The 21,304-nt window shown below is 53.2% G+C and overlaps 10 protein-coding genes across 10 annotated transcripts; 4 read left to right on the plus strand and 6 right to left on the minus strand.

Annotated features, from left to right (window-relative positions):
- Positions 1-124: 124 nt before the first annotated feature.
- Positions 125-776, minus strand: BKA58DRAFT_414081 (uncharacterized protein; the record flags this gene model as incomplete). The annotated part of the gene is made up of 2 exons (XM_046172463.1): positions 125-430; positions 504-776. The coding sequence occupies 2 exons, from the start codon at positions 774-776 to the stop codon at positions 125-127; spliced, it is 579 nt and encodes a 192-aa protein (XP_046021078.1).
- A 2,190-nt stretch (positions 777-2,966) lies between these two features.
- On the minus strand, positions 2,967-4,249 carry BKA58DRAFT_367612 (cyclin-like protein; the record flags this gene model as incomplete). The annotated part of the gene is made up of 3 exons (XM_046168918.1): positions 3,777-4,249; positions 3,523-3,729; positions 2,967-3,481 (listed from the first exon to the last, which is right to left on the minus strand). Exons 1-3 carry the CDS (start codon positions 3,934-3,936, stop codon positions 2,967-2,969), a joined length of 882 nt encoding a protein of 293 aa, XP_046021079.1. The 5' UTR covers positions 3,937-4,249.
- Positions 4,250-4,323: 74 nt separating this feature from the next.
- On the plus strand, positions 4,324-6,958 carry BKA58DRAFT_37429 (mitochondrial carrier domain-containing protein). The gene is made up of 8 exons (XM_046169317.1): positions 4,324-4,617; positions 4,670-4,750; positions 4,801-5,008; positions 5,188-5,792; positions 5,843-5,904; positions 5,950-6,040; positions 6,088-6,133; positions 6,181-6,958. The coding sequence occupies exons 1-8, from the start codon at positions 4,491-4,493 to the stop codon at positions 6,698-6,700; spliced, it is 1,740 nt and encodes a 579-aa protein (XP_046021080.1). The 5' UTR covers positions 4,324-4,490; the 3' UTR covers positions 6,701-6,958.
- Positions 6,959-7,215: 257 nt separating this feature from the next.
- BKA58DRAFT_443436 (uncharacterized protein) lies at positions 7,216-8,064 on the minus strand (the record flags this gene model as incomplete). The annotated part of the gene is made up of 2 exons (XM_046173981.1): positions 7,216-7,819; positions 7,877-8,064. 2 exons carry the CDS (start codon positions 8,062-8,064, stop codon positions 7,216-7,218), a joined length of 792 nt encoding a protein of 263 aa, XP_046021081.1.
- A 312-nt stretch (positions 8,065-8,376) lies between these two features.
- Positions 8,377-10,545, plus strand: BKA58DRAFT_391912 (uncharacterized protein). The gene has a single exon (XM_046170960.1). It carries the CDS (start codon positions 8,674-8,676, stop codon positions 10,216-10,218), a length of 1,545 nt encoding a protein of 514 aa, XP_046021082.1. The 5' UTR covers positions 8,377-8,673; the 3' UTR covers positions 10,219-10,545.
- A 144-nt stretch (positions 10,546-10,689) lies between these two features.
- BKA58DRAFT_423774 (mitochondrial carrier domain-containing protein) lies at positions 10,690-12,403 on the plus strand. Its single transcript, XM_046172874.1, has 3 exons — positions 10,690-10,802; positions 11,008-11,194; positions 11,366-12,403. Exons 1-3 carry the CDS (start codon positions 10,770-10,772, stop codon positions 12,220-12,222), a joined length of 1,077 nt encoding a protein of 358 aa, XP_046021083.1. The 5' UTR covers positions 10,690-10,769; the 3' UTR covers positions 12,223-12,403.
- An 843-nt stretch (positions 12,404-13,246) lies between these two features.
- On the minus strand, positions 13,247-13,812 carry BKA58DRAFT_423775 (uncharacterized protein; the record flags this gene model as incomplete). Its single annotated transcript, XM_046172875.1, has 2 exons — positions 13,697-13,812; positions 13,247-13,614 (listed from the first exon to the last, which is right to left on the minus strand). Exons 1-2 carry the CDS (start codon positions 13,755-13,757, stop codon positions 13,247-13,249), a joined length of 429 nt encoding a protein of 142 aa, XP_046021084.1. The 5' UTR covers positions 13,758-13,812.
- Positions 13,813-14,626: 814 nt separating this feature from the next.
- Positions 14,627-16,926, minus strand: BKA58DRAFT_37493 (uncharacterized protein). The gene is made up of 2 exons (XM_046169379.1): positions 16,018-16,926; positions 14,627-15,949 (listed from the first exon to the last, which is right to left on the minus strand). Exons 1-2 carry the CDS (start codon positions 16,664-16,666, stop codon positions 14,784-14,786), a joined length of 1,815 nt encoding a protein of 604 aa, XP_046021085.1. The 5' UTR covers positions 16,667-16,926; the 3' UTR covers positions 14,627-14,783.
- A 1,129-nt stretch (positions 16,927-18,055) lies between these two features.
- BKA58DRAFT_37517 (uncharacterized protein) lies at positions 18,056-20,165 on the plus strand. The gene is made up of 2 exons (XM_046169399.1): positions 18,056-19,018; positions 19,068-20,165. Exons 1-2 carry the CDS (start codon positions 18,425-18,427, stop codon positions 19,752-19,754), a joined length of 1,281 nt encoding a protein of 426 aa, XP_046021086.1. The 5' UTR covers positions 18,056-18,424; the 3' UTR covers positions 19,755-20,165.
- On the minus strand, positions 20,074-20,996 carry BKA58DRAFT_37513 (uncharacterized protein). Its single transcript, XM_046169394.1, has 2 exons — positions 20,794-20,996; positions 20,074-20,572 (listed from the first exon to the last, which is right to left on the minus strand). Exons 1-2 carry the CDS (start codon positions 20,903-20,905, stop codon positions 20,394-20,396), a joined length of 291 nt encoding a protein of 96 aa, XP_046021087.1. The 5' UTR covers positions 20,906-20,996; the 3' UTR covers positions 20,074-20,393.
- Positions 20,997-21,304: the final 308 nt, after the last annotated feature.

Consider the following 21,304-nt stretch of genomic DNA (forward strand, 5'->3'; position numbering starts at 1 on the left):
GAGGTTGTGATGCTCCGGTGGATATCGAGAAGAAGAGGATTAGATCCAGGTAGCCACTAGCCTAGCAACACAGACGCCGCAATGTTGACCGAATAAAGACGCTCGGTCGCGTGCCTGCAAGACTTTACCAGCGTCGCGACATGAACTGTTGCTGCATCTGTCGGTTGGGGGAAACAGAGGGAGGTGGGCTGGCAACAGCGCGTGTCGAGGGGTCAACGATGGGGATGGCATTGCGTGTGCGCTGGGCTAGCGGCTGGTGCAGCTTGGTTTGCGAGTTGTTCTGTTGGAATCCGACAGGGGTGTACGGGTTGGGAGCCGAGGACAGGACAAACGAGGGGGTGGGCTGCAGCTGGTGCTGGAGCGGCGACTGTTCGGGCGAACCACTCGACAGCGACGAGCGGTCTGAGCCGGACGAGTGGATGGATTGCAACTGTTCATCGAGTGTCAGCGCCTGTTCAGGCGGAGTCGACGACATGGGCGGGTGGCAAATATTGGCGACTTACATCATCCTCCGTGAGCAGGTGGAAGGGGCAGAACATCTCGTCGTCCTCGATGTCGAATGAGCGGGCGGCCTCGAAATCGCGCTTGTATGCGATGAGGGTGGGGGGCTCGACGTTGAACTCCTTGGGGGTGCGGACTTGGCGGAACTGCTTGTTGTGCTGCTGGGCCGAGATCCGGGGCGCCCTCCGCGATCGGCCGCCGTGGTGGTTGTGCGTGTGAGCGTTGAGGTGCTGGGGGTGGTGCTGCTGGGCACCATAGTTGAAGAATTGCGACATGGCGGCGGTGGTGATTTGTGGTGGTGTTGGTTGGGATGACTGTTGTTGGGCGGGGAGGGGTTGTGTTGTAAGCCAGGCAGCGCGACCACAACAAAGGCGAAACAAAGGGGTATAGCTCGGAAAGGGGCGGCTGGCGAGGGTGCAAGGTGCAGCTGAGGTGTGCGAGTGAGATGCGAGTGGTTTTAGTTATTAACTACGGGTATTGCGATGTGAGGCTGAGAAGATGTGGTGAGAGATGCGGTGCAGAAGTGCGAGGAGCAGGAAGAGCGAAAGGGCTGGAGATGAACAGGCTGGGTCAAACGAGATGTGTGGTGTCCGAGTGCCTCGATTTTAGTGCGAAGCCCACCTGATTGGCTCTGGTGCCTGCTAGTTCGCCACCCTCGCGCCCCCTTGGACTCGAAGCGCTCTAGCGTCGCAGGGATTAGCCGTTAGCGCTCTCTGCACGCTTCTGCGCTGCGAGGTCAAAGGCGCCGCCAGGTGTGCGCAGACGGATCGCCTCCCGAGCCATCGCCTTCATCCCTCCAGCATCAAGACAGCTTGGTTCAATAGTCGGCCAGGCCTATCGCGCACTCCTAGGCCACCTGATCGATAAACTTCAGATGAGGATGCGCGCAAAAGTAAATCCCCGGGCGGCGGCGCATCGTCAAACAGCCCTTATGCGACACATGACGCTAGGAGCTGCCAGCCCAGCGAGGCTGTGAGCTGGCTGGCAAGTGACCACCCACCGTCTTCTGCGCCCTGACCGCTTCTTCCGCTCCTCTACCGCCGTCGCCAGGGGAATGCAGGCTGGCCATCCGAGCCACCACCGTCTGTCCCCTCGTCGGCAAAGGCGGCCGCATCGCAAGTGGAAGTCCCGAAGCCTTCTGAACAGCGGCCTCGAGGGCTGCGCGCTGGAACGCTAACGCACCTGTGCCTGCGACGGCCAGCAGCAGCTTGACACCGTGGTTGAGCCCATGCCAGGATTCGCTCGTGGCCGCCGAGTCCCTGCCGACGGCGCCTGCCAATCCCTACCATTACGACGCACTGCCCATGTTCTGGAATGCCAGCTCAAGCACCCGCCTGCCCATGGGAATTTGTTGAGCCCGCGCTGCGAGACCTTGTCCATCACCACGACCACCTGCTGACCAGCGCAACACCATGCGAACATCTGCCTCTGGTCCACGCCGTTGCACCTCCGAGAACAGCGTCTAAATGCCGACGGCCATGCGAGACGTTTTCCACCCGTCAGTGTTTCCGAACACGCCCGGGCTTCATCTCGTGTGACGTCCCGACGGCTGGGATACAGCGCCCTGGCCAATGGGACGCCGCCACTAGCTGAGACCAAAATAGCGCAATGTCTTCGTTCTGCCCGGCCCGGACGTTCGACGGCCTGTCCAGTGATCGACAGCCTTAGCAGCAGGCTGTCGTCACTCCATCTTCGTGTGATGTCGTCGTGTTATGGGTACTCCATGACGGGCATCGCGAGCTTCTCGGCGGACCCTGACCAGAGTAAAGTGCCGTGACGTCCATCACTCGCAAACATTCCTGCGACAGGCCAAGCTTTATCGCATGAAGAACCACCTTCAGCTCGAAACACGCTCATTTGATCGCCTCTCCACCCTGTGCGATGCGCAACTCGACGCGAGTGTGTTAATTTATATGAAAGCAGGCGAAGTGCATGTGTTGGATGCATAACTTATATCGATGAGAAGCGCACCGTGAGGCTGCTTACTGCTTTAGAGTGCTGACCACAGCGATAAGCTCGCCGACAGGGTGGCCGCAGCTCGTGGTGGCACAGCGGAGTGATGATACCTGGGGAAGCCCTATGCTGCGGCGGGTGGCGCATGGCCGCTGTGATTGACAAGCATTGCATGTTCTTGGATCCGTTTCGTCTGGCACCAGGTCTTCGGAAACACAACGGTCGAATGTTTGCGTACTCGAAAAAGAGCTAAACGCGTCACCTATTACATCAGAAAGCAAGGAGCACCACGTATATGAGTAGACAAACCAAAAATCTACACCGATGTTAGAATAATCAGATCTGTCTAGTCCCTCACGTTGTAGACTGCGGAGTGAATACCTGTCCGCCTGTATTCAGCTTCTTATTTATTCAAGGTGCATGTACTGCTCACAGTACCGTCGAGCTACCAACATCAAAACGCCGTTGAATGTGCTTAATACAATAATAAACCCTCGAGCCAAAGTCAAAATCTACTTGTCCAAACCCCTTGCCTTGACAAACTTCGCAATCTGGTCTTTGCACGTCTTATCTGTATACGTCTCCCAGACTTCATACAATGATATCAACTCCTGCGTGCACTCAACCACAGCCTCGATATCCACACTGCTCTCAGCAAGCCAGTCGACGAGTTTCTGTATCCTCGCCTGCATGCCCTGTCCACCGCGAGCGTTTCCCAGCGTCTGGAGCGCGTTGTTCATCCCGGCTGCATTCACCTGTGAGCCGATGGGCTTCAGAACGACTGCCAAGAACATCGCCGTGATGGCAATGACATGTGGTGCGTGAAGGAGAGGGAGATCTGTGAGGTAGTGATCGTTGATGATAGACCATGCTAAAGCATTCTCTTCTTGCGTCAGCTGGAACTGGGTCTGCAGTTCCGCGAGGCTGCGGTATGGGTGGTGGAGAATTAGTTGCGAGTTCATCTCGGAGATGAGCGTGAATTCGCATTCGCCAATCTTAGAGACGTCGTTGAATGATGTGTCTGGAGCTTGTTAGGGTCGTTTCGTGTATGTGTATGGGATGACTTACCCCAGCAATGTCGTGCTTCTGCCAGTACCATTCTAATGTGCTGGGGGCATTCCTCCATCTTACACGCTAGGTACAATGCTGTTGCCAGCACGAGCGCTGGATTTGTCCTTCGGATCTCTACTTTGGCATAAAATCGTCGGACGTATACTTGAGCAGTAGCGAGAGCTTGCTGTCGAATTCCCAGCGGTCTTGCCATTTTTGACAATTCTACGGTATGTCAGCAAGAACCCAACATACCACATCACGTTACGTACGGTGCGAAAAGTAGATGCTGAGATGCCTTCGATCTGGCAAGGGATATAGGTTGACCAGATTTCTTTCTGCATCTTCCATTCTCTTTCGTTCAAGCGCTAGCTCTTGCTTTGTAAAAGTCCAGAACTTTCGCTGGGTTGACTCCCAGTAACTAGAAGACATGACGGGCGGCTGTGATGCAGGAGTAGCGTAAGACGAAATCACTGAATCGCTCAAGCGACTGTTGTATTGAGCTGTCTGCCCTTGAAGCGAATTAATGGCTTTCTCAGATATCGCCTCAGTATGGAACACGGTCTCGTCAGGCTGTGATTTTGTATGGAGTCAACGCCAGTGGACCAGTGTGAGCCGGGTGCACGGCGACAAAGAAAGGACGTCTCAACGCATTATCGGGTAATGTATCAATATGAAGTGAGTGCACGAGATGTGGAGCGTAGAAGGAAGTGTCGGGGTTCAGACGCGGTGTCCAATCAGATGCGAGCGAATGTTAGGCTCCTGTCGTGGCTTCCCTCGGTGTTGCGGCATGGGGAGCTAGCCTCTTTCAGCCGCCCTCTCCAAGCTTTGAGACTGACCTCATACCCCACGTCGAAGCCTACACGAGCCCGTGTCCCTCCCAGCCAGCCATTCCTCTCGCAATTCACCTCGCCCCTTGTCGATAGTCGCCCTCCCGTGTGTGTCGCGACCCTCAGCCATGATAGACCGGAGATAGCAGGACGACAATGGACACACAGAGCGCAAGCGTTGCCGACGCCAGGGTGGACGAACTATGGGCAACTCTCGACACGCGCAAACAGGGCCATCTTGACCTCGCAGGCCTCAAAAAGGGTCTGCGGAAGCTGGATCATCGTAAGGGAGCATGTTGCGCGCAAACTTTCAGGTCGCTAACATGACATTGTAGCCTTGAAAAATGCGGACCAGCTCCTGGACGAGGTGATGCAGGCTGTAGATACCGATGGGAATGGAAGGATCACATACCAAGGTGGGTGCGTTTTTCTAGACCCAATTGCACGTATACTGACGCGATTCCAGAATTCCGCAAATTCGTACACGAAACCGAAAAGGAGCTTCAGCACCTATTCCAGACCATCGACTACAACCACGACGGCAAGATATCCAAGGACGAGCTGCGCTCAGCTTTGCGAACGGCTGGCCTTACAGTCCCCAACATTAATCTCGACAAGTTCTTTTCAGAAGTGGACACCAACAATGATGGCACCATCAGTTTTGAAGAATGGCGGTATGTATCCAGTCAATTTGCGGTTGTCACAACGGGTGAAGTTTGGATGAGCATCATACATGGTGGAAGTGCGGACAGACTGAGATCATTGTCGTTTGGCCTAAAACTGCGACAAGATCTCAAGATGCTGTGCAGACGTCGCGTTGTGACTTTCACGAAACCATACTGACGGATACCAGGGACTTTCTTCTATTCATTCCGGTCAGCGCACCGTCCCTCGGCGCCGTAATGTCGTACTTTTCCGCCACCATGAAAGTAAACCAAGAAGGCGACGTTCTCATCAGTGACGACACAATCCAAGGCCTAGGTACTACACAGCGTTTTCTTCGTTTTTTCTTTGGTTCCCTTTTCATTGTAGCGCACACACCGCCCTACAATCCCCTTCCGCCAGAACCCAGCGCACCGCTCGCAATGGCTTCATCTACTTCGACACTTGCCTACCAAGGTACCCTCCCGCCACGATCTGCAAACGAGACGAGCAGCGCTTCTCTCGTAGAGATACGGGCAGGACTTATAGAGAGCTTAGGAACCATGCTGATTGCTTGTGTTCCCAATCCAGGCTATTTCGTGGCGGGAGGCGTTGCAGGCATTGTTTCTCGCACCTCTACTGCTCCGCTCGATCGTTTGAAAGTCTACCTCATCGCCCAGACCAATGTCGCGGAAGAAGCTGTCGTCGCCGCCAAGCATGGCAATATCGTTAAAGCTGCCATGAACGCTTGGAGGCCACTTGCGACCGCCACCAAGGAGCTCTGGCAGGCTGGCGGTATGCGCAGTTTGTACGCTGGTGAGTATCTGTCAATGCTTTCTGCCGACTGGAGTTGACGTTTGCAATAGGAAACGGTTTGAACGTCGTGAAAGTGATGCCGGAATCGGCCATCAAATTCGGCTCTTACGAGGCAAGTATAGTCAAGTAAACCAACCGCTTCCCCTAACTCGCGCAGGCTGCGAAACGCGTCTTCGCTAAGATAGAAGGACATAATGACCCCGCCATAATACATTCATGGTCGAAATTCGTCGCTGGTGGTCTAGCAGGTGAGTTTTGAGGATGATGTAATCGGACCAACGCTGACGTTCCTCAGGCATGGTCTCACAATTCGCCGTCTACCCCATCGATACCCTGAAGTTGTAAGTATAGTCAAGACTTCGACCCAACGCGCGCTAACCCGACCCAGTCGCATGCAATGCGAGACCGTCTCTGGTGGCTTACACGGCAACCGATTGATCTGGGCCACAGCAAAGAAGATGTGGAATGCTGGTGGAATACCCGCATACTACCGCGGTCTACCCATGGGCATCGTCGGGATCTTCCCCTACGCAGCCCTCGATCTAGGCACATTCGAGTACCTCAAACGCTACGTCGCCCGCCGCAATGCGAAGCGACTCGGATGCCACGAACAAGACGCCGAGCCAGGTGGCTTCATGACAGCAGCCATTGGCGGTTTCTCTGGCGCATTCGGAGCCAGTGCCGTTTACCCGCTCAATCTTCTACGAACACGACTACAGAGTCAAGGTACTGTCCTTCATCCACGGACCTACACAGGTATCATGGATGTCACGAGACAGACTATCGCGGGTGAGGGTGTTAGAGGGCTGTTCAAGGGTCTCACGCCGAACTTGCTCAAGGTCGTTCCTGCTGTGTCGATCACATATGTCGTATACGACAAATCGAAAAAGGCAATCGGCATACCGTGAAGACAGCAGAGTCTTCACTGTTATGTCTCCAAGATACAGGAAAGATGGCGTCTGCCATATTCCTACGCCGCCGACTAAAGAAAGTATTAAACGGCCTTGTCCCTTTGCATATCAAAATACAGCGATACCCTTCGAGCTCTACAAGCATCACTATCAGCGTGTGCTCTAGCCTTTTTCTATATTCTTTCTTTTTTTGCATCATGGCGTGGCGTTTGGGCGTGAGTGGTTGCGGCAAACGTAGCTTGGTGTTGCTAATTGTCGGGTTGGGGACGACGGAGGGTCTGAGGTTGTGGCTATGTGTTGGCGAGAGTATGTGTATGCCGTGGCTGTAGCTGTGGTAGCAATGAGCAAAAGTAAGAAGTGGATGAGTGTCTCATTCTAAGTGCAGTGTCAGACTTAACTACCCATATCTCGGGGTATTGTATCTCGATCAAATATCTAATACCTCCATCCCACCAAAAACGCCGTCCATTCAATCTCTAAAATTACGCCCGTCCCCATCCTTTCACCCTCTTTCATTTCGTAATAACAATCAACAACACCAGAATAATAATCAAAACCACAATAACAGTCAAACTCCAATTCTCCCTCGCCTTCCTACTAAACCGATCCAAACGTCCCCTCGCTCTCACGAACTGCGCCGCATGCCGATCCACCCCTTCCTCCACATCATCCAGCAGCATAACCTGCCCATCTAACTCATCTCCTATCTGCATAGAGAGTTCGCGCTGGCGGCCAATTGATGCGCCGAGACTGTCGAGTTGGCTGTCTTGGTCTGCGATGACGCGGCTGTGGTATTGGTGGATTTGCTCGTTGTCGAGGGACGATTGGTCTGGGGTGGAATCGGAGGGGTCGTCCCGGTAGGGGAAGAGGGAGGAGCGGTTTGGGTCGTCTTCTTCATCGGTATTGTCTGAGAAGCGGACGGACTTTGAGGTTTGGCGCGCGGGCACGGGTTTTTTGGATTGCGCGGCGGCGAAGTCGGAGGTTAGAGAGGGGTTGTTGGGGGAGGTTAGGGTTGGTGATGTGGGTGTTGGGGTGCTGGATTTGGTGGCAGGTGTGAATTGGGCGGTTAGTTCTGCGAGTTGGGTGCGTAGGCGGGGGAGTTGTGATGTTATCGATCTAAGGATATATTAGTACAATGAATCTTATTGCATAAAGGGATATCGGGTGGCCTACTCGTCTGAGGTGTCTTGGACTTGCGACTCCAGCGACTCGATGCCGGAGCGCAATTGCTCCAAGGACCGTGAGATCTGACCATCCTGGCTATTGGAGGGAAGGTTGAGGGAGAGGGCGCGTTGGCGCTCGAGCAGTGAGAGTTTGATATGATCGGCGAGGAGGAAGAGCTGTGGGGGGTTGGTTGCCATGATGGCTGTGGTGGGTGGAAGGGTGGCTTCAGGGTGGAGATAGGTGACGAGTGCGATGCGCCGTGAATGGTAAGCGCGAACGATGCGAGGGAAAGCGCGAATGACTTTGATAATTAAGAGTGGATGCGACTATGTACAGCAACGCGAAACAGACACACACGACGTTGCAGCTAAAGCTCGAGTGGAGATGGCAAGGCTGCTGCACTCCAGGAGCGGACCGCTGACGACAGGCCCACTATGCCGTGGCTGGGCGGCTGGGGCATCATTGGTGGGGAGCGGCCAGGGCAGCACCATGTCTCTCTGTCGCGCAACCACCAAGCCACTGCATGCTCCCTTCTGCTTCGGGAGAATGTGCCATCCTGACCGCCCTATATAGTCTTTGCTTCTGGCGCTCTGCAGCCCGTGGATGACTGGCAGGGCGACCATCCTCCCAACACGCCCACCCGCAGCCACCTCGATCGACACTCAAGAGGAGACCCGAGACAGCGCATCTCACCGCCGACTGTCGCTGCCCCGACGCGAGTGAACGCGCTTCTGTTGTGATAAGCGTCTACCAGTCGCCAACCCTCACGACAACTCTCGCCAACCCTTCACACCAACTCCCCCAGCATGTCGTCTCCAAGCCCCATCCCACCCCCGAACGACCGCCGGTCCTCACGCTCGTCGCGCTCGTCTAGCAACGCCAATCGGACTGGCTGGGCCGAAGAGCATCCTGGTGGAATGCCCGTCGGCGGCCCTCCCAGCAGCCCCTCGCCCTTGGCCGTCCGCGTGTCAAACTCACCATCAACGAAGCGCCGTCACAGCCGAATCGTCAAAGTACCCCCCGAGTTCGCCAACCTCGAATACGTCTCCACGCCCGACAGCAACCTCACCTGCCTCATCTGCCACGCCCCTTTTGATAAGCCCGTACAGCTCTCCTGCGACCACTACTTTTGCCGCGAGTGTCTCGATCACGCATGGGCGCCACAGCATAAGAGGACATGTCCCACGTGCCGGCATGCTGTCGAAAGCGACAGTGACGTTCGCCCGGTGCCCAAGATTATCGAGACGATGCTGGATGAGCTTGTCGTCAGGTGCCCGAACACCAAGGCAGGCTGCAACTGGGCCGCCCAACGCGTCAACGTCAACGACCACGTCATGTTGTACTGCGAATACACGCCCGTCGAATGCTCTGCCGCGGACTGTCGCTTGCAGATATCGCAAAAGGACTTTCACAAGGGCTGCTTGCATTACACCGTCAGCTGCGAGGAATGTCACGCTTCGCTCCTCAAGAAGGACCTCGACGAGCACCAGCGAAGCCTCTGTGCTAACCGCTTGACCACCTGCACGCTCTGTTCGGCTGAGATACTCCGGCTAGACCTCAAGCCTCATATCAACAACGACTGCCCCAAACATGTCATATCATGCCAGGGCACCATCGTCGGATGCAAGTTCCAGGCCGAGCGTGCCGACGTCGTACTCCACGAACCGACCTGTGCGATGGCAACCATGGCGCCCCACTTCCGCGAACAGCAAGCCCGCATCGAGAGGAACGAGGCGCGAATGGAGCCCCTGACTAGGAAAGTCGGCATCCTCGAAGACGGTCTCACCAACATCACAAACTACCTGTATCCAGCCAATGGAAACGACGCCTCCTTCCCTGTTACCGATCCCCTGGACCCCAACGACACCAACCCCCAAGCGCCCACACCAGACTTCCGCCTTCCACCTGCGTCGTTCCCACCAGTTCCACCAGGGGGAAATGACAACAACAACTCCGCCCAACCTCCTTTCGACTCCCAAGTCCACCACCTCCTCACGCTACACGACTCCCTCCGCGAAGAAGTATCCCGCATCTCCAACGCCCTCACCGACCTCGACGGCCGCACCAACATGATGATCATCAACGAAAGCCAACGCTCCAAAGACGAAATGCTGCACGTCAACGCCGCAATCAGCAACATGCGCATGCACCTGCAATGGGTAGTTAGTGCAACGCTTCAACAAAGGTCCAACGCTGCCGGCAGTTCCAGAACACCAGGTACCGCAAGCGCAAGTGCGAGCGCCGCGAGTAACGCTACACGTGCGGGTAGTGCTAGGCCTGGTCCTAGTGCCACGATGCAAGGGCCCTTCCGCAGGTTGAGTGACTCCAATAGGCAGGATACTAAGCTGTAGTAGTAGCATCCCTTCTTTTCTTTTCTTTTGCGTTTCATGATGGAAATGGAAATGATCGCAGGTTCGATCTACGATGGATATGTGCTTATGAAAAGTGTTTTTATGGCGTTTAGGGAATGGGGGAAATGGAGGTTTGGGATGATGTACGACAAACTCGTTCCTGGGTGGGATTAGGACTATATACCCCTTCTTCTTTGATATCGTGGATGCTGCTGCACGGAAATGGGGTACTGTCGCTTGAGCAGCGACGACATGGCAGGAATCGAAATTGCTAGATGAGACAAGACAAAACATTATACAAAATAATCAAGACAATTATCAATCATCATCAAGTAAATGTCCTTCGTCGTTTCCGGCACTTGAAGTCGTGTATGCCGTTAGCTGCAAAGTCGTGTCGGCGGATCATCGGTGACGTAATGCATGTGGTTTTATCAGACCCTGTATGTACCTGAAGATCGATTACGAGGCGACCAAAATTATCCTGGCGAAAACAACTGATCTTCATTGTTTGCGTCGACAGGCAGCTTGACGTGTCCTTTTTTTTCTTTGCAATGGCAGGGAATACCAGTTCTGATATTTTGATTGTGAGTTTTCTTGTTTTCCTTTTGTGGGATTCTGAGAGGCTTGGACGTTGGCATTTGGTATCCGTGTATATGCGACGGATTTCGGGACTCCTCTGAAGCGAGTAATAGAGAATGGGAAAGAGATGGAACCAAACAAACGCATCATCTACAGCTTATTTAGAACGAAGAAACTCAAGAAAACCGACTAACGTTGGCATGAGAAAAGGCCGGTGCCATAGCAGCCTTCACAGTTGATCTCCTCGTCTACCCTCTCGACACAATAAAGACGCGCATTCAAAGCCCGGAATATGCAAAACTTTACACGGATACGCGGACGGGTAAGGTGGATCCCAAGTTGTTCCGTGGTGTGTATCAGGGGATTGGGAGTGTGATCATTGCTACGTTGCCTAGCTGTAAGTAATCCCAACACAATTCGTGAGATGTCTCATCCATCGCGTCATCACTTGAGAGGAAGCCAGAGAAAAGAGGGAGGAGGAGAATATAGAGATATAGATGAGAGATGCAAAAGACCCAGAAGAGGCAATATGGAGATAGACAAGTATACCTACTAACAATCCCTACAGCAGGAGCATTCTTCACAACCTACGAACACACAAAATCTCTCTTCACACGTCTGAATACCAATACGAGAAATGAGGCTATTCTACCTATAGCCTTCGTCCACGCCTCTGCATCCTCTCTGGCAGAACTAGTTTCCTGCGCCATCCTCACTCCCGCAGAAGTCATAAAGCAAAATGCACAGATGGTGTCCTCAACTTCTCAATCTCAAAACGCTACTTTACAAACCCTCCAAAAGTTCCGGTCCAACCCCCTCGCCCTCTGGCGCGGCTACACAGCACTCGCAGGCCGCAACCTACCGTTTACAGCGATGCAGTTCCCGATGTTTGAGCGGCTGAAAGAGGGGATCAAGAAGTATAGGGATGAGAAGGGGTTGACGAGGGGGGGTATATTCGAGATGGGCTGGATAACGGCGGTGAGTGCAGGGAGTGCGGGGGCGGTCAGTGCGGTGATTACGACGCCGATTGATGTTGTCAAGACGAGGGTTATGCTTGCTGCTGCTGAGAGTGATCCTGCTCCCAGAAAGGACGGCGGTGGGCAAAGTAAGAATGGACTAGTTGACGCGCTAGGGAAGTCGGCTGGGAGCTCGAAGGACACGGTTAAGAACGTGGCGAAGGACGCGGCGGATACTCTCAACCCTCTCAGATCCTCGTCTTCACAGTCGAAAGGCAGGAAGAGTAGTTGGGCGGTGGGCAAGGAGATTGTAGAGGAGAAGGGGTTTAAGGGGTTGTGGAGAGGCGGTGCGTTGAGGGGTGTTTGGACATTTATTGGGGCGGGGTTGTATCTAGGGGCGTATGAAAGTGGGAGGGTTTGGCTTGCGGGGAGGAGGGGGGAGAAGGTCGATGAGGATGATTTGCTGTAGTTGAGGAGGTGTGAAAGGGATTTGGAAGGACATGAGATTACGTGGTTTGTGAGATGGTATTCTCGGTTGAGGTGCATTGAAGCTATCTAGTAGTTTAAGCAGCACTACTTCGTACCCTTGAGTCTTCATGTGCCACTGAGATTGTAGGCTCGCTACACTCGACACACTAATCTGAGGCGCCTTTTGATCTCCCCCCTACAATGTTCTCTCAATAAGTGCCTTCCTTAGGAGATGAGAAGTTGGTAGCAAGGTAAATCAAATGTTTAAAAAGCGATACCCAGGGTTCGGGTGCCACAAGCTTGGAAGATGAGCCTGGGAAGGGTCGGGATCCTGGGTCGCAGCAGACGTCTTCTCGTATACCTTCTGGGCGTCAAATCCTATGTCACCACACAGTTAGCGCCATATACCCAAGATCTCTGATAGCGTGTGTACCAAAAACTTACCTGAGATGGGGCTCAAATCGCCACGTAGACCCTCCAGCATGACCTCCAAGCTCTTTGCAAAAGACACCTTCGACTGAGTCGAATAGAGAAATCTCCACGCAGTGCTTGAAGATGAGTGCCACTTGACAACCGGATTCCTTAGCGTTGACGATGTCGAGGGGGGAGCTCGGGGTTAGCTCTTTTGAGAAGATGACACGGACGTGAGCTGATTGGGTCAGCCTTTTAGAATGGATAGACGAGTAGAAATAGGGCGCATACTACAGATCTGTTCCTTCATCTCCTTCTCCCACATGATGGTCTCGTACTTGTTCATGGGCTTGGCCTCTGTGGGCGCAGACTAAGCCATCGCTGATAATTGCTCGTATTAGATGTAGTAAAAGCGCAGGGTAAAAGGTTGGGCGAAAAGTTTCCTATCTAGTTACTGTGCAAAGTGCTACTTTGGATTAACCTTCACCTCCTCGCTCATACTCAGCTAGTCCACATTTGGCAGTAACAAACACTCGAAAATCCAACAACAATGCCGTCGTCAAGCCGCGGTAGTGTAAGAGCAAAGAGTCATTGCACCACTCGCAATCGAACATTCATCTGCGACTACGACGTCTCTTCTCTCTTCGGCCATCATCATCCACACCTTCCCTCCAGCTGCCCTTTGGAGCGTTGTCAACGTCATCATTCCGGTCCGAAGCCGGTGGCTTACTTCTCGGCTTATCGAGCTTCCAACCCAGTCCCACTCTCATTGACTCCAAGAGACGACTCAATCCCTGCGCGACATCAACGTTACCGTCAACCGAATGAGCTCGTTCCCACTCTTCGCTTTTGTGCGGCCGCTTATATACAATCAAGTGGATATTGTAAGGCATTTCTTTGTCTTGTTCGTCTCTGGAATATGTATGGATGATATCAAAGTCTGAGCCGTAGGGGTAGGCGCCGAAGAGGGCGCGGGCGTGAGCTTTGAGGCAGGACGGCGTTATCAGCATTCATTGACATATAGGGTATGGAATGACTGGGAGTTGGGGGCTGGGGGCACACACATGTGATTTGCTTCTTCATTTCCTTCTCCCACAAGATGGTGTCATACTTGGACATGGACATGCTAGTATGTTTCAGTGGAGGGACGGCGGTATGTGTTAGGAAGTGTCGATAAGAGTGAAGTACAGCGGTTGCAGCTATGATATCAAGAGTTTCGAGAGAATAAGCCACGATATATATATACATTACTGTTTGTGAATAGTGCTTGTCTAATGATGTGAGTAACAAGCAACCCACCGGTATCGATGTAAGTTTCTAGCATGTACGATCATTATCTAGTAACGTCTCACAGCGAGGGTCGTAGGGAAAAAAAATAGTCCTTGTTCATCTGCAAAGATATTTGAAGGTGTAATACATAATATACCGAGCACATGTCCTACACTTCACTCTCCCGCATCGGCGGTCCAGGCAATACATCAATTCCCACGGCGGCAGCATCATACTCTCTACACATCCTCAAAATCGCCTATCATCTTAGAAAGCCTGCCCTGTAGTCCCCTCACGAGTAGATCCAGCCCTTCCGCCTCGGTAGACCTCTGCTTCGTAGACATCAGAACCTTGTACTGGTCTTGGACAGATGATTCGTCGAGAGCGATGACATGCAAGATATAGCTTGTGTACTCCTGACCCTTCTTCATAATATCATTCGTACTAGTGACGACGTCGACGGCGGTGCTAGGACGGACTTGGTCGGCGAACACAGCGCGTGCATGAGATATGATCTTTTTCTTCATTTCGTTTTCCCACATGATGGCCTCGTATTGAGTTGATGTCATTGATGCAGTGGACTATTGTGTATGGAGGATATTTCGCCGATGACTTCTTCTCTATGGCCGGAAGGACGACTCGTGACCAGCGAGTTTGTTGTACGCTAAAGTAGGTCACGGTTAGTAGCAGCAACCGCCCATGAGACTAAAGCTTGCAAAATTGCTCTACTAGAGGAGCCTGGTGATGCGAGGCACGATGAGTACCTTGAAGTATTCATTTCATGACTTCTTGGGCACACGAGTGTCCAGTTCGTTTCCATCCCGTGGATCTAACAGCCCATAAATCCACCACCCACCATCCATCACCCCATTCAACCCGCCCTCAAAGCATCTTCCCCCTCTTCCTCCTCCCAACAACCCACCTCCTCCCCACATCATAAACCGCCCTAGTCCAACTCCTCGTAATAATCTTCCCCTCAAAAGTGCCACTAACCCAACTAAAAAGCACCAACAACGCCGCACTCAACCCAAAGGTAATGCCAAACGCCTGCCAATAGCTCTGCATCTCAAACTCCAGCCCCTTGAACTGAATGCTAAAGTAACCCGTCATCAGCGTCACAGGCGTGAATAGGATAGTGATCTTAGCCAGTAGTAAAGTAACCCAGGTGAGGCGCTCGACGGAGAAGGATTCTTTGATGGCGATGAGGTTGAAGTTCATCATTACGAGGGATTCTTTTTGGTCGAGACATTCGGCTATTTCGGAGAGGGCGTAGAGCTGGATGCGGTCTTTTAGGCGTTCGAAACGGACGCGTGCGGCGGAACTGAGAGCTACGCCGAGGAGGCTGTCGGCTTCGGGGACGAGTGGACCGGGCGAGTCGTTTATTATTGGGTGGGAGGAGATGAGTGAGGCGTTGCCGGAGAGGATGTGCGAGTTTTTAAGTGACGCTAATGTGGCTTCTTGCTTCTTAAGGACACGTTCGATGATCAATTCGTAGCTTTGGTAGACGCGTTTTAGCACGGCGAGTTGGCAGCCGATGTGGTGGAGTTGGTCGACGTGGGTGAGGTTGGCTGTTTGAAGCATTTCTTGTCGGAGTCGGTCGAGCTCGGCGGCGTAGCCGTGTTCACGGCGGGAGATGAGATCGAAGGTTGCGCCCCAGTCTTCGAAGAGGTAGTAGAACAGTAGGCCCGGGGCATCCGTGGGACGGTGGGCGGTTTCCTCATCGCTACTGCCGAGGCGTTGACGGATGGGTAGTTGAGTGAGTGCTGCCTCCCTTAGCGGCGTCGGCGCTTTCGTAAGTTGCCTGAAGACGTTCACAAGATTGCGACGTGTTGTGAAGAGTACTTTCAGGTCTTCTTTGTTTAATGCGCCGTTAGCAAACGGGAATGGGTCTTCGGAGATTGAGATGACGGTTTTATCCTCGCATAAAAGAAGCCAATTCCATACACGTTTGCCGTGGGGCATGTCTCGGGTTCTATCCGAGATCGCAGGGCGGGTGTTGGTTTCTTTGCTGCGAACGTTGTGTAGCGAGTTGTAGCCTATGCAAATGTCTGTGTTACTGTCAGCAGAGCTCTTTAATTCAAGGCCCATCTCTCCAGGCAAGTAAAGAGCAACTTACATCTCCGACCCTGATCCACAGTGCTCCAATGCCAGACATCATCTACCAGCTGGTAGTGACTAAGATCCCGAACCAGCTCTAGCTGTGTAGATTGCATCATCTCGGTTAGACCGATACTGGACTCTGAGTCTAAAGCTTGTTCATTCGCCTGCTTCGCCTTTTCCCTGATCGAATTGGACAGATTCGATGTGTGTGATTTGTGGGAGAACACCGATCTCAGTGTGGAAGAGCTCTTCTTCATGTGCAATGACGGGTTGTTTCGTGGTGGCATGGGATCGCTTGTCATCATGCCCAGCAGTCGTGGCGTGAAGTCGAAGTGAGAGGCTAGCGTTCGGATCAGCTCTTTCTGGTCGTAGGGCATCCAGATATTGATCCATCGCGTGTGTAGTTCAGTCGGCCGTGGCGATTCCAGCAGCTTTTTGTACGCCTGTGCGTTGAGATCGAAAGCGCAAAAGGCATCACCTGCATCTTCTCCAAAATCGACACAGAAATTGCGGCTCCTGTGCTCTCTTGTTTGCCGGTCGAAGAGGTCAAAGTTCCGGTCCGCATCGAAGCTACGGAAGCATTGTTGAATATCGTCGTTGCCTGTATCTTGGTAGTATGGGGGCAGGTCCTCGGCAGGTGACGCGGGCCGGAAAGGAATTGCCATAATGAGAGAATGTGGAGTTTGTTGAATCGTATGCGACGTAGATGATAGCGATAGGAATAAGCGATCTGTTTGGATGACGAATAGCTCCGAACATCTGAACTGGCGATGTGACTGCAGCTCGTGCTAGGATCTACGTGGTTATGTGTCGTGTGTACCTTAAAGTGCGAGGTCACGCGGTGCTCCTGAGGCTCATGCCGGCAAGAAGTCTCACCCAAGGCGAGCTAAAAGGTTCGCAGCTGCCTGTGCAACTCCACATCTCCTACCATTTTAGTTTGTACCTAACATAAAATATCCTCTAAAGGTACTCGCCAGGGCTGACGCTTGCTTGTAGCTGTGTGGATCACGGCGCGTATAGGTGGAATGTACTTTGGAGGCAGCTAAGAGGATACGGACCTCGTTCAGTTATAGTGTTTTCATGACAAAGTAACAGGAACAGAGAGATGCGAACTTGGGTAAGATGCACAAATGCGACGATGTAGCTAGTTCGACCTAGAATAAATTTAGCAGCTAGGTCAAGGTACCTAGGTACTCCGGAGACGTTCGTGCATTGTGAACAGCAGATGATCGATACTAGGCGATATCGTCAAGGTAACACCGCCAGTTGATCTCGTGCGAGGATAGATGCGCAGGAAAGTTACGCAGCAGTCATGGCTTAGATGGAGGATGATGACCTGGTGTCGCGTGGTCTGCATCGAGATGGACACCCAGCTGACTTGTGGGGTCGAAAGATTGCGCTTGCCCCTATTGGGTGCCTTGTACACCTTCCCAAACAGGCAAGTTTCGAAAGCCATCGAAAACCCTAGGGTTTTATCACAGTCAGTGAGGTCAAGCTGAGTTACAGCTTATAGATGACGTCGTGTTGAATTCGCGACAGAGGTGGACGACAGCTGACTCGATATACCGTCTCAAACACGTTCGAATGATAGCCCAAAGAGGCAACTAGCAAACCCGTGGATTACGGTGGTTTTCTATTCACTCTCCCCCATCTTCTACTGTTCATTTGCCGACACCGCGCCTGTAGAACGTGGACACAGTCCGCAACGGGCAACTTTGAGACAGCTGTCGATTGCAGAACCTCGAGGGTGAGGTGAACAGCTCATCCGCTAAGCCATCATTCCTAGTAAGTACGCTGCAGCGTCTCAAGGAAGACGAAGCCGCTATACCACGTTCTCATAATGGTGGGGCATTATCGCGACTACAGAATAAGGGTTCGATAGCTTACTGCCGTCTTCACATGCACACATGCCACCAACACCCACAATCTGCTGCTCTATCAATATTGCAACCGCCTAACGCGATCCATAGACATGCTTCGGCCCTTTTCGCTCTGCGCCTGCGGGTAAACCCAGCGACGCTGTATCCTCGCCCGGCGGAGGGGAAGAAAGTCGAGCACGTGCTCCATTTGGACCTCAACAGCGTTCGCCACGGTTACTCCCAACTCGATGGCCGACCCACTCGTTCAAGAGGCTGCAGCTTCGCAGAGGCCTACAGCGGCCGCGACGCCCACGCTCCCAGGGTGACGTTCTCATAGGAGGCGCGAGGGACTGGCGCCATTTACTGAGGCATCTTGGCCGGCCAGCCAATCATGGGAGCGCAGGACACCCACGGGATCCCTCTCCCAGCGCTGCGACACGAAAGAGCCCACGCGACACCCCAATGCTGATAATGCACGCCATACATTGTCTCTGTCGTTCCTTTATCCCCTCTTTGTCGCTCTCTGACTTATTCTACGCGCGGGACACAGGCTGAAGACGTTCTATGAGCGCCTTTACTCCCATCATGCCTCGCCCAAACCTCCCTCCGACTCCCCAGCCGTCGACAGACATCACCGGCAAGAGCAGCGCCAATGCCCCTCAATTGGAGACGAGCTTCAACTTGCCACCTGCAGCACTGGGTGGCAGAGGAAGTGTAGCTAGCTCTTCTGGTAAATCCGAAAATGCCTCAGATTCGTCCTACCGGCCGCCTTCCCCGTCGTCCCCAGTCGCGACTTCCAAGCCCGGTCATGCGCGCAAACGCTCCCAGCAGAGCATCATCACCAGGGACGACTATTCTCTCCCGCCTCCGCCTACCCGATCACGTAAGATCATTCAGATGAAGCCTAAGGATACCCAAGAAACGCCCAAGACCTCGTCTAAAATACAGGATGCGAAGACCACGACCGCTGCCACTAATGGTACCAAAAGGAAGCAGGCGGGTAACGCCACTGCTGCAGGTCGTAAAATTGCAAGGAAGACGGCACACAGTCTGATCGAGCGGAGGAGAAGGTCCAAGATGAACGAGGAGTTTGGGGTACTCAAGGACATGATTCCGGCGTGTAGAGGACAAGAGATGCATAAGCTGGCCATTCTACAGGTACTTCCCGACACTTACCTATAACACATTCATATACTAACACACTCAGGCATCCATCGAGTACATGCGATACCTCGAGCACTGCGTCTCCGACCTCAAGACCGCCAATTCCCGCCGCGACTCCCCATCATCTGCTACCTCCGAGCTCCCTCCACCGCCAGTCAGACGCATGCACGACGACGACGAAGACGAAGAGCAAGACGAAGAGATGGAAGACGCCGTATCACCCACCTACGTCGAGCCGCCACCCGCCCAATCCAAATACACCTTCGCCCAAGCCTCGCCTGCCATCTACCCCTCCGACCGAAGCGTATACACCCACTCAACTACCACATCCCCAGCCATCATGCCCCACGATCGCAACGGGCACTACTCGGCGAACCCCTCCCCCGCGTTGCGCCCGTCCGACCCACACCATTACTCGCTCGGGCCAGCCTCAGTCCGCTCCACAGTAACTTCGCCTTCGATCCACCCTTCGCCTGCTTTCAGCGCTCACACACCATCTGCAACCCACTTCAGCAACCCCTTCCACAACGGCCCTCCTAGCACAGGTCCTGTAGCTGCTCCTGGTTCATCGCATGGCTCCGTCCATTTCGCGTTGACGTCACCGGCGCTGAAACCACAGGCTGATCGTGAGGACCAGGAAGCTACGGAGGCTTTGATGATGTTGAATACCGACCGTCGTAGCTGGAGTGGTGCTAGGGGTATGAGTGTGAAGGACCTTCTTAGTGGATAGGTCGCATGTACGAGACGTATGACGAACGCTGTGGCGTTCAATGGGGCTAGTAAAAATGGGTACTGGGTGGATGTCTGTTTACTGTTTTGGCGCTGGTGGCTTTTCTGATGTTTAGCTTCTTGGAGCTATGTTCTCATGCTTTAGGTAGACTTTTCATATGTTTATGTCTTCTGGGCGGACGAAGGGAGGTTAATGGTGCGGACGACTCGTTTCACGTACGACAAAAGTTGATGCAGCATACCTCGATGAACATACACACGAAAGATGACTGACATGTTTCCCTACATGTTTCTACTCCTCATTCGTTGTGCATGATGAGCAAACATGACAGTCTTGCTACCATGTCTTTTCATTGTGAGTGAACCATATTCACCAATAACATGATCGGAACCTGACATCCCCACCAACATCACTGGTGTATTGCCATAACATCAAAACAGCAACAAAAAAAACTTAGAGTAACGAGCGTAACATTCAGTTCTACCTAACCACTTCCACATTCTCATTCGCCTCCACATCCCCCATCTCCCCTTTGCCGACCCCTTTGCCATCCCCCATCCCCCACATCGCGAGCTTACTCCACTTTATTCTCTTCCCTCGGGAACTCTATGTAACCAAGAAAGTGACTAGGGAAGTGATCTAGCAGTGATCACTAACCTGGCTACCAAAAGGCTCGTTCTTGCAGTCGCCACCGCAAAGAGTGATGAACTGGATAGCCCCACCGTTGACGCAGTTGAACAGGGCTTTGGCGCGCGCGTTGGCGTCGGTGGGTTGGCCCGCTGCGTCGAGGACTTGGTAGATGGTGGAGGCGTAGTCGCCTGTCAGTGTGTTAGATGGAGACTTGAGGAACCGGAGAGAGAGAGAGAGAGAGAGAGAGAGAGAGAGAGAGAGAGAGAGAGAGAGAGAGAGAGAGAGAGAGAGATAGAGATGGAGATAGGGTAGGGAGAAGAAGGAGGAGTAGGGAGGAAGACGGAGCAGGGGAGCAGGAGGGGAGCAGGGAGGAGGGAGGACGAGGAATATGGGGGAGGGGAAGACGAACCCTGAGTCAAAAGGTTACCCTCGCAGTACGCGTATCCAGCAAAGCAGTTGTCCGCAACGACAGTGCTAGCCATGGTGGCAGCGGCGAGGATGGCGATCTTGGAGAAGTACATGGTGATTTGTTGGGAAGTGTTGTTCGTGGAACGTTGAGATTGAAGGCTTGTTGTGTGTGTGTGATGATTGAAGAACTTGTTGTGATGATGGTTCTCTGCTCGGTGCAAAGTACCTTCTTATATATTCATCTGTCTGCTGTTTAGGCATCCCATATCGCCCATTCATACTGTACGATGATGTTATTAGAACCCCCCGTGTCTCACAGCTTCGTCACCGGTGTCAAGGGAGGTAGTTGGCCTGGTGTCTTGCATTCGGTCCGAGATGCAATGAGAAGGCGAGATGTGATGGGGCGTCATGGTCGCAGCGAGGATCTTTGCGGTACTGAGATTGAGATCGTCATGGAAAGGCTGAGTCTCGCATACCATCCAAGGCGGCGACCTTGATTGCATCTCGAGGGC

The sequence above is a fragment of the Alternaria rosae genome (assembly GCF_020736505.1).
Source record: "Alternaria rosae strain MPI-PUGE-AT-0040 chromosome Unknown BKA58scaffold_10, whole genome shotgun sequence".
NCBI lineage: Eukaryota > Fungi > Ascomycota > Dothideomycetes > Pleosporales > Pleosporaceae > Alternaria > Alternaria rosae.

Bases quoted from the DNA above. Each gene is read 5' to 3' on its own strand.
- BKA58DRAFT_37429 (XM_046169317.1), top strand. From the start codon at position 4,491: ATGGACACACAGAGCGCAAGCGTTGCCGACGCCAGGGTGGACGAACTA. The intron at 5,905-5,949 runs GCAAGTATAGTC...TAACTCGCGCAG, and splicing joins TCAAATTCGGCTCTTACGAG to GCTGCGAAACGCGTCTTCGC. The intron at 6,134-6,180 runs GTAAGTATAGTC...AACCCGACCCAG, and splicing joins CCCATCGATACCCTGAAGTT to TCGCATGCAATGCGAGACCG.
- BKA58DRAFT_37513 (XM_046169394.1), bottom strand. From the start codon at position 20,905: ATGTACTTCTCCAAGATCGCCATCCTCGCCGCTGCCACCATGGCTAGC. The intron at 20,573-20,793 runs GTTCGTCTTCCC...ACACACTGACAG, and splicing joins GGGTAACCTTTTGACTCAGG to GCGACTACGCCTCCACCATC.
- BKA58DRAFT_37517 (XM_046169399.1), top strand. From the start codon at position 18,425: ATGAGCGCCTTTACTCCCATCATGCCTCGCCCAAACCTCCCTCCGACT. The intron at 19,019-19,067 runs GTACTTCCCGAC...TAACACACTCAG, and splicing joins ATAAGCTGGCCATTCTACAG to GCATCCATCGAGTACATGCG.
- BKA58DRAFT_391912 (XM_046170960.1), top strand. From the start codon at position 8,674: ATGTCGTCTCCAAGCCCCATCCCACCCCCGAACGACCGCCGGTCCTCA.
- BKA58DRAFT_37493 (XM_046169379.1), bottom strand. From the start codon at position 16,666: ATGGCAATTCCTTTCCGGCCCGCGTCACCTGCCGAGGACCTGCCCCCA. The intron at 15,950-16,017 runs GTAAGTTGCTCT...ACAGTAACACAG, and splicing joins TGTGGATCAGGGTCGGAGAT to ACATTTGCATAGGCTACAAC.
- BKA58DRAFT_423774 (XM_046172874.1), top strand. From the start codon at position 10,770: ATGGCAGGGAATACCAGTTCTGATATTTTGATT. The intron at 10,803-11,007 runs GTGAGTTTTCTT...GCATGAGAAAAG, and splicing joins CCAGTTCTGATATTTTGATT to GCCGGTGCCATAGCAGCCTT. The intron at 11,195-11,365 runs GTAAGTAATCCC...CAATCCCTACAG, and splicing joins CATTGCTACGTTGCCTAGCT to CAGGAGCATTCTTCACAACC.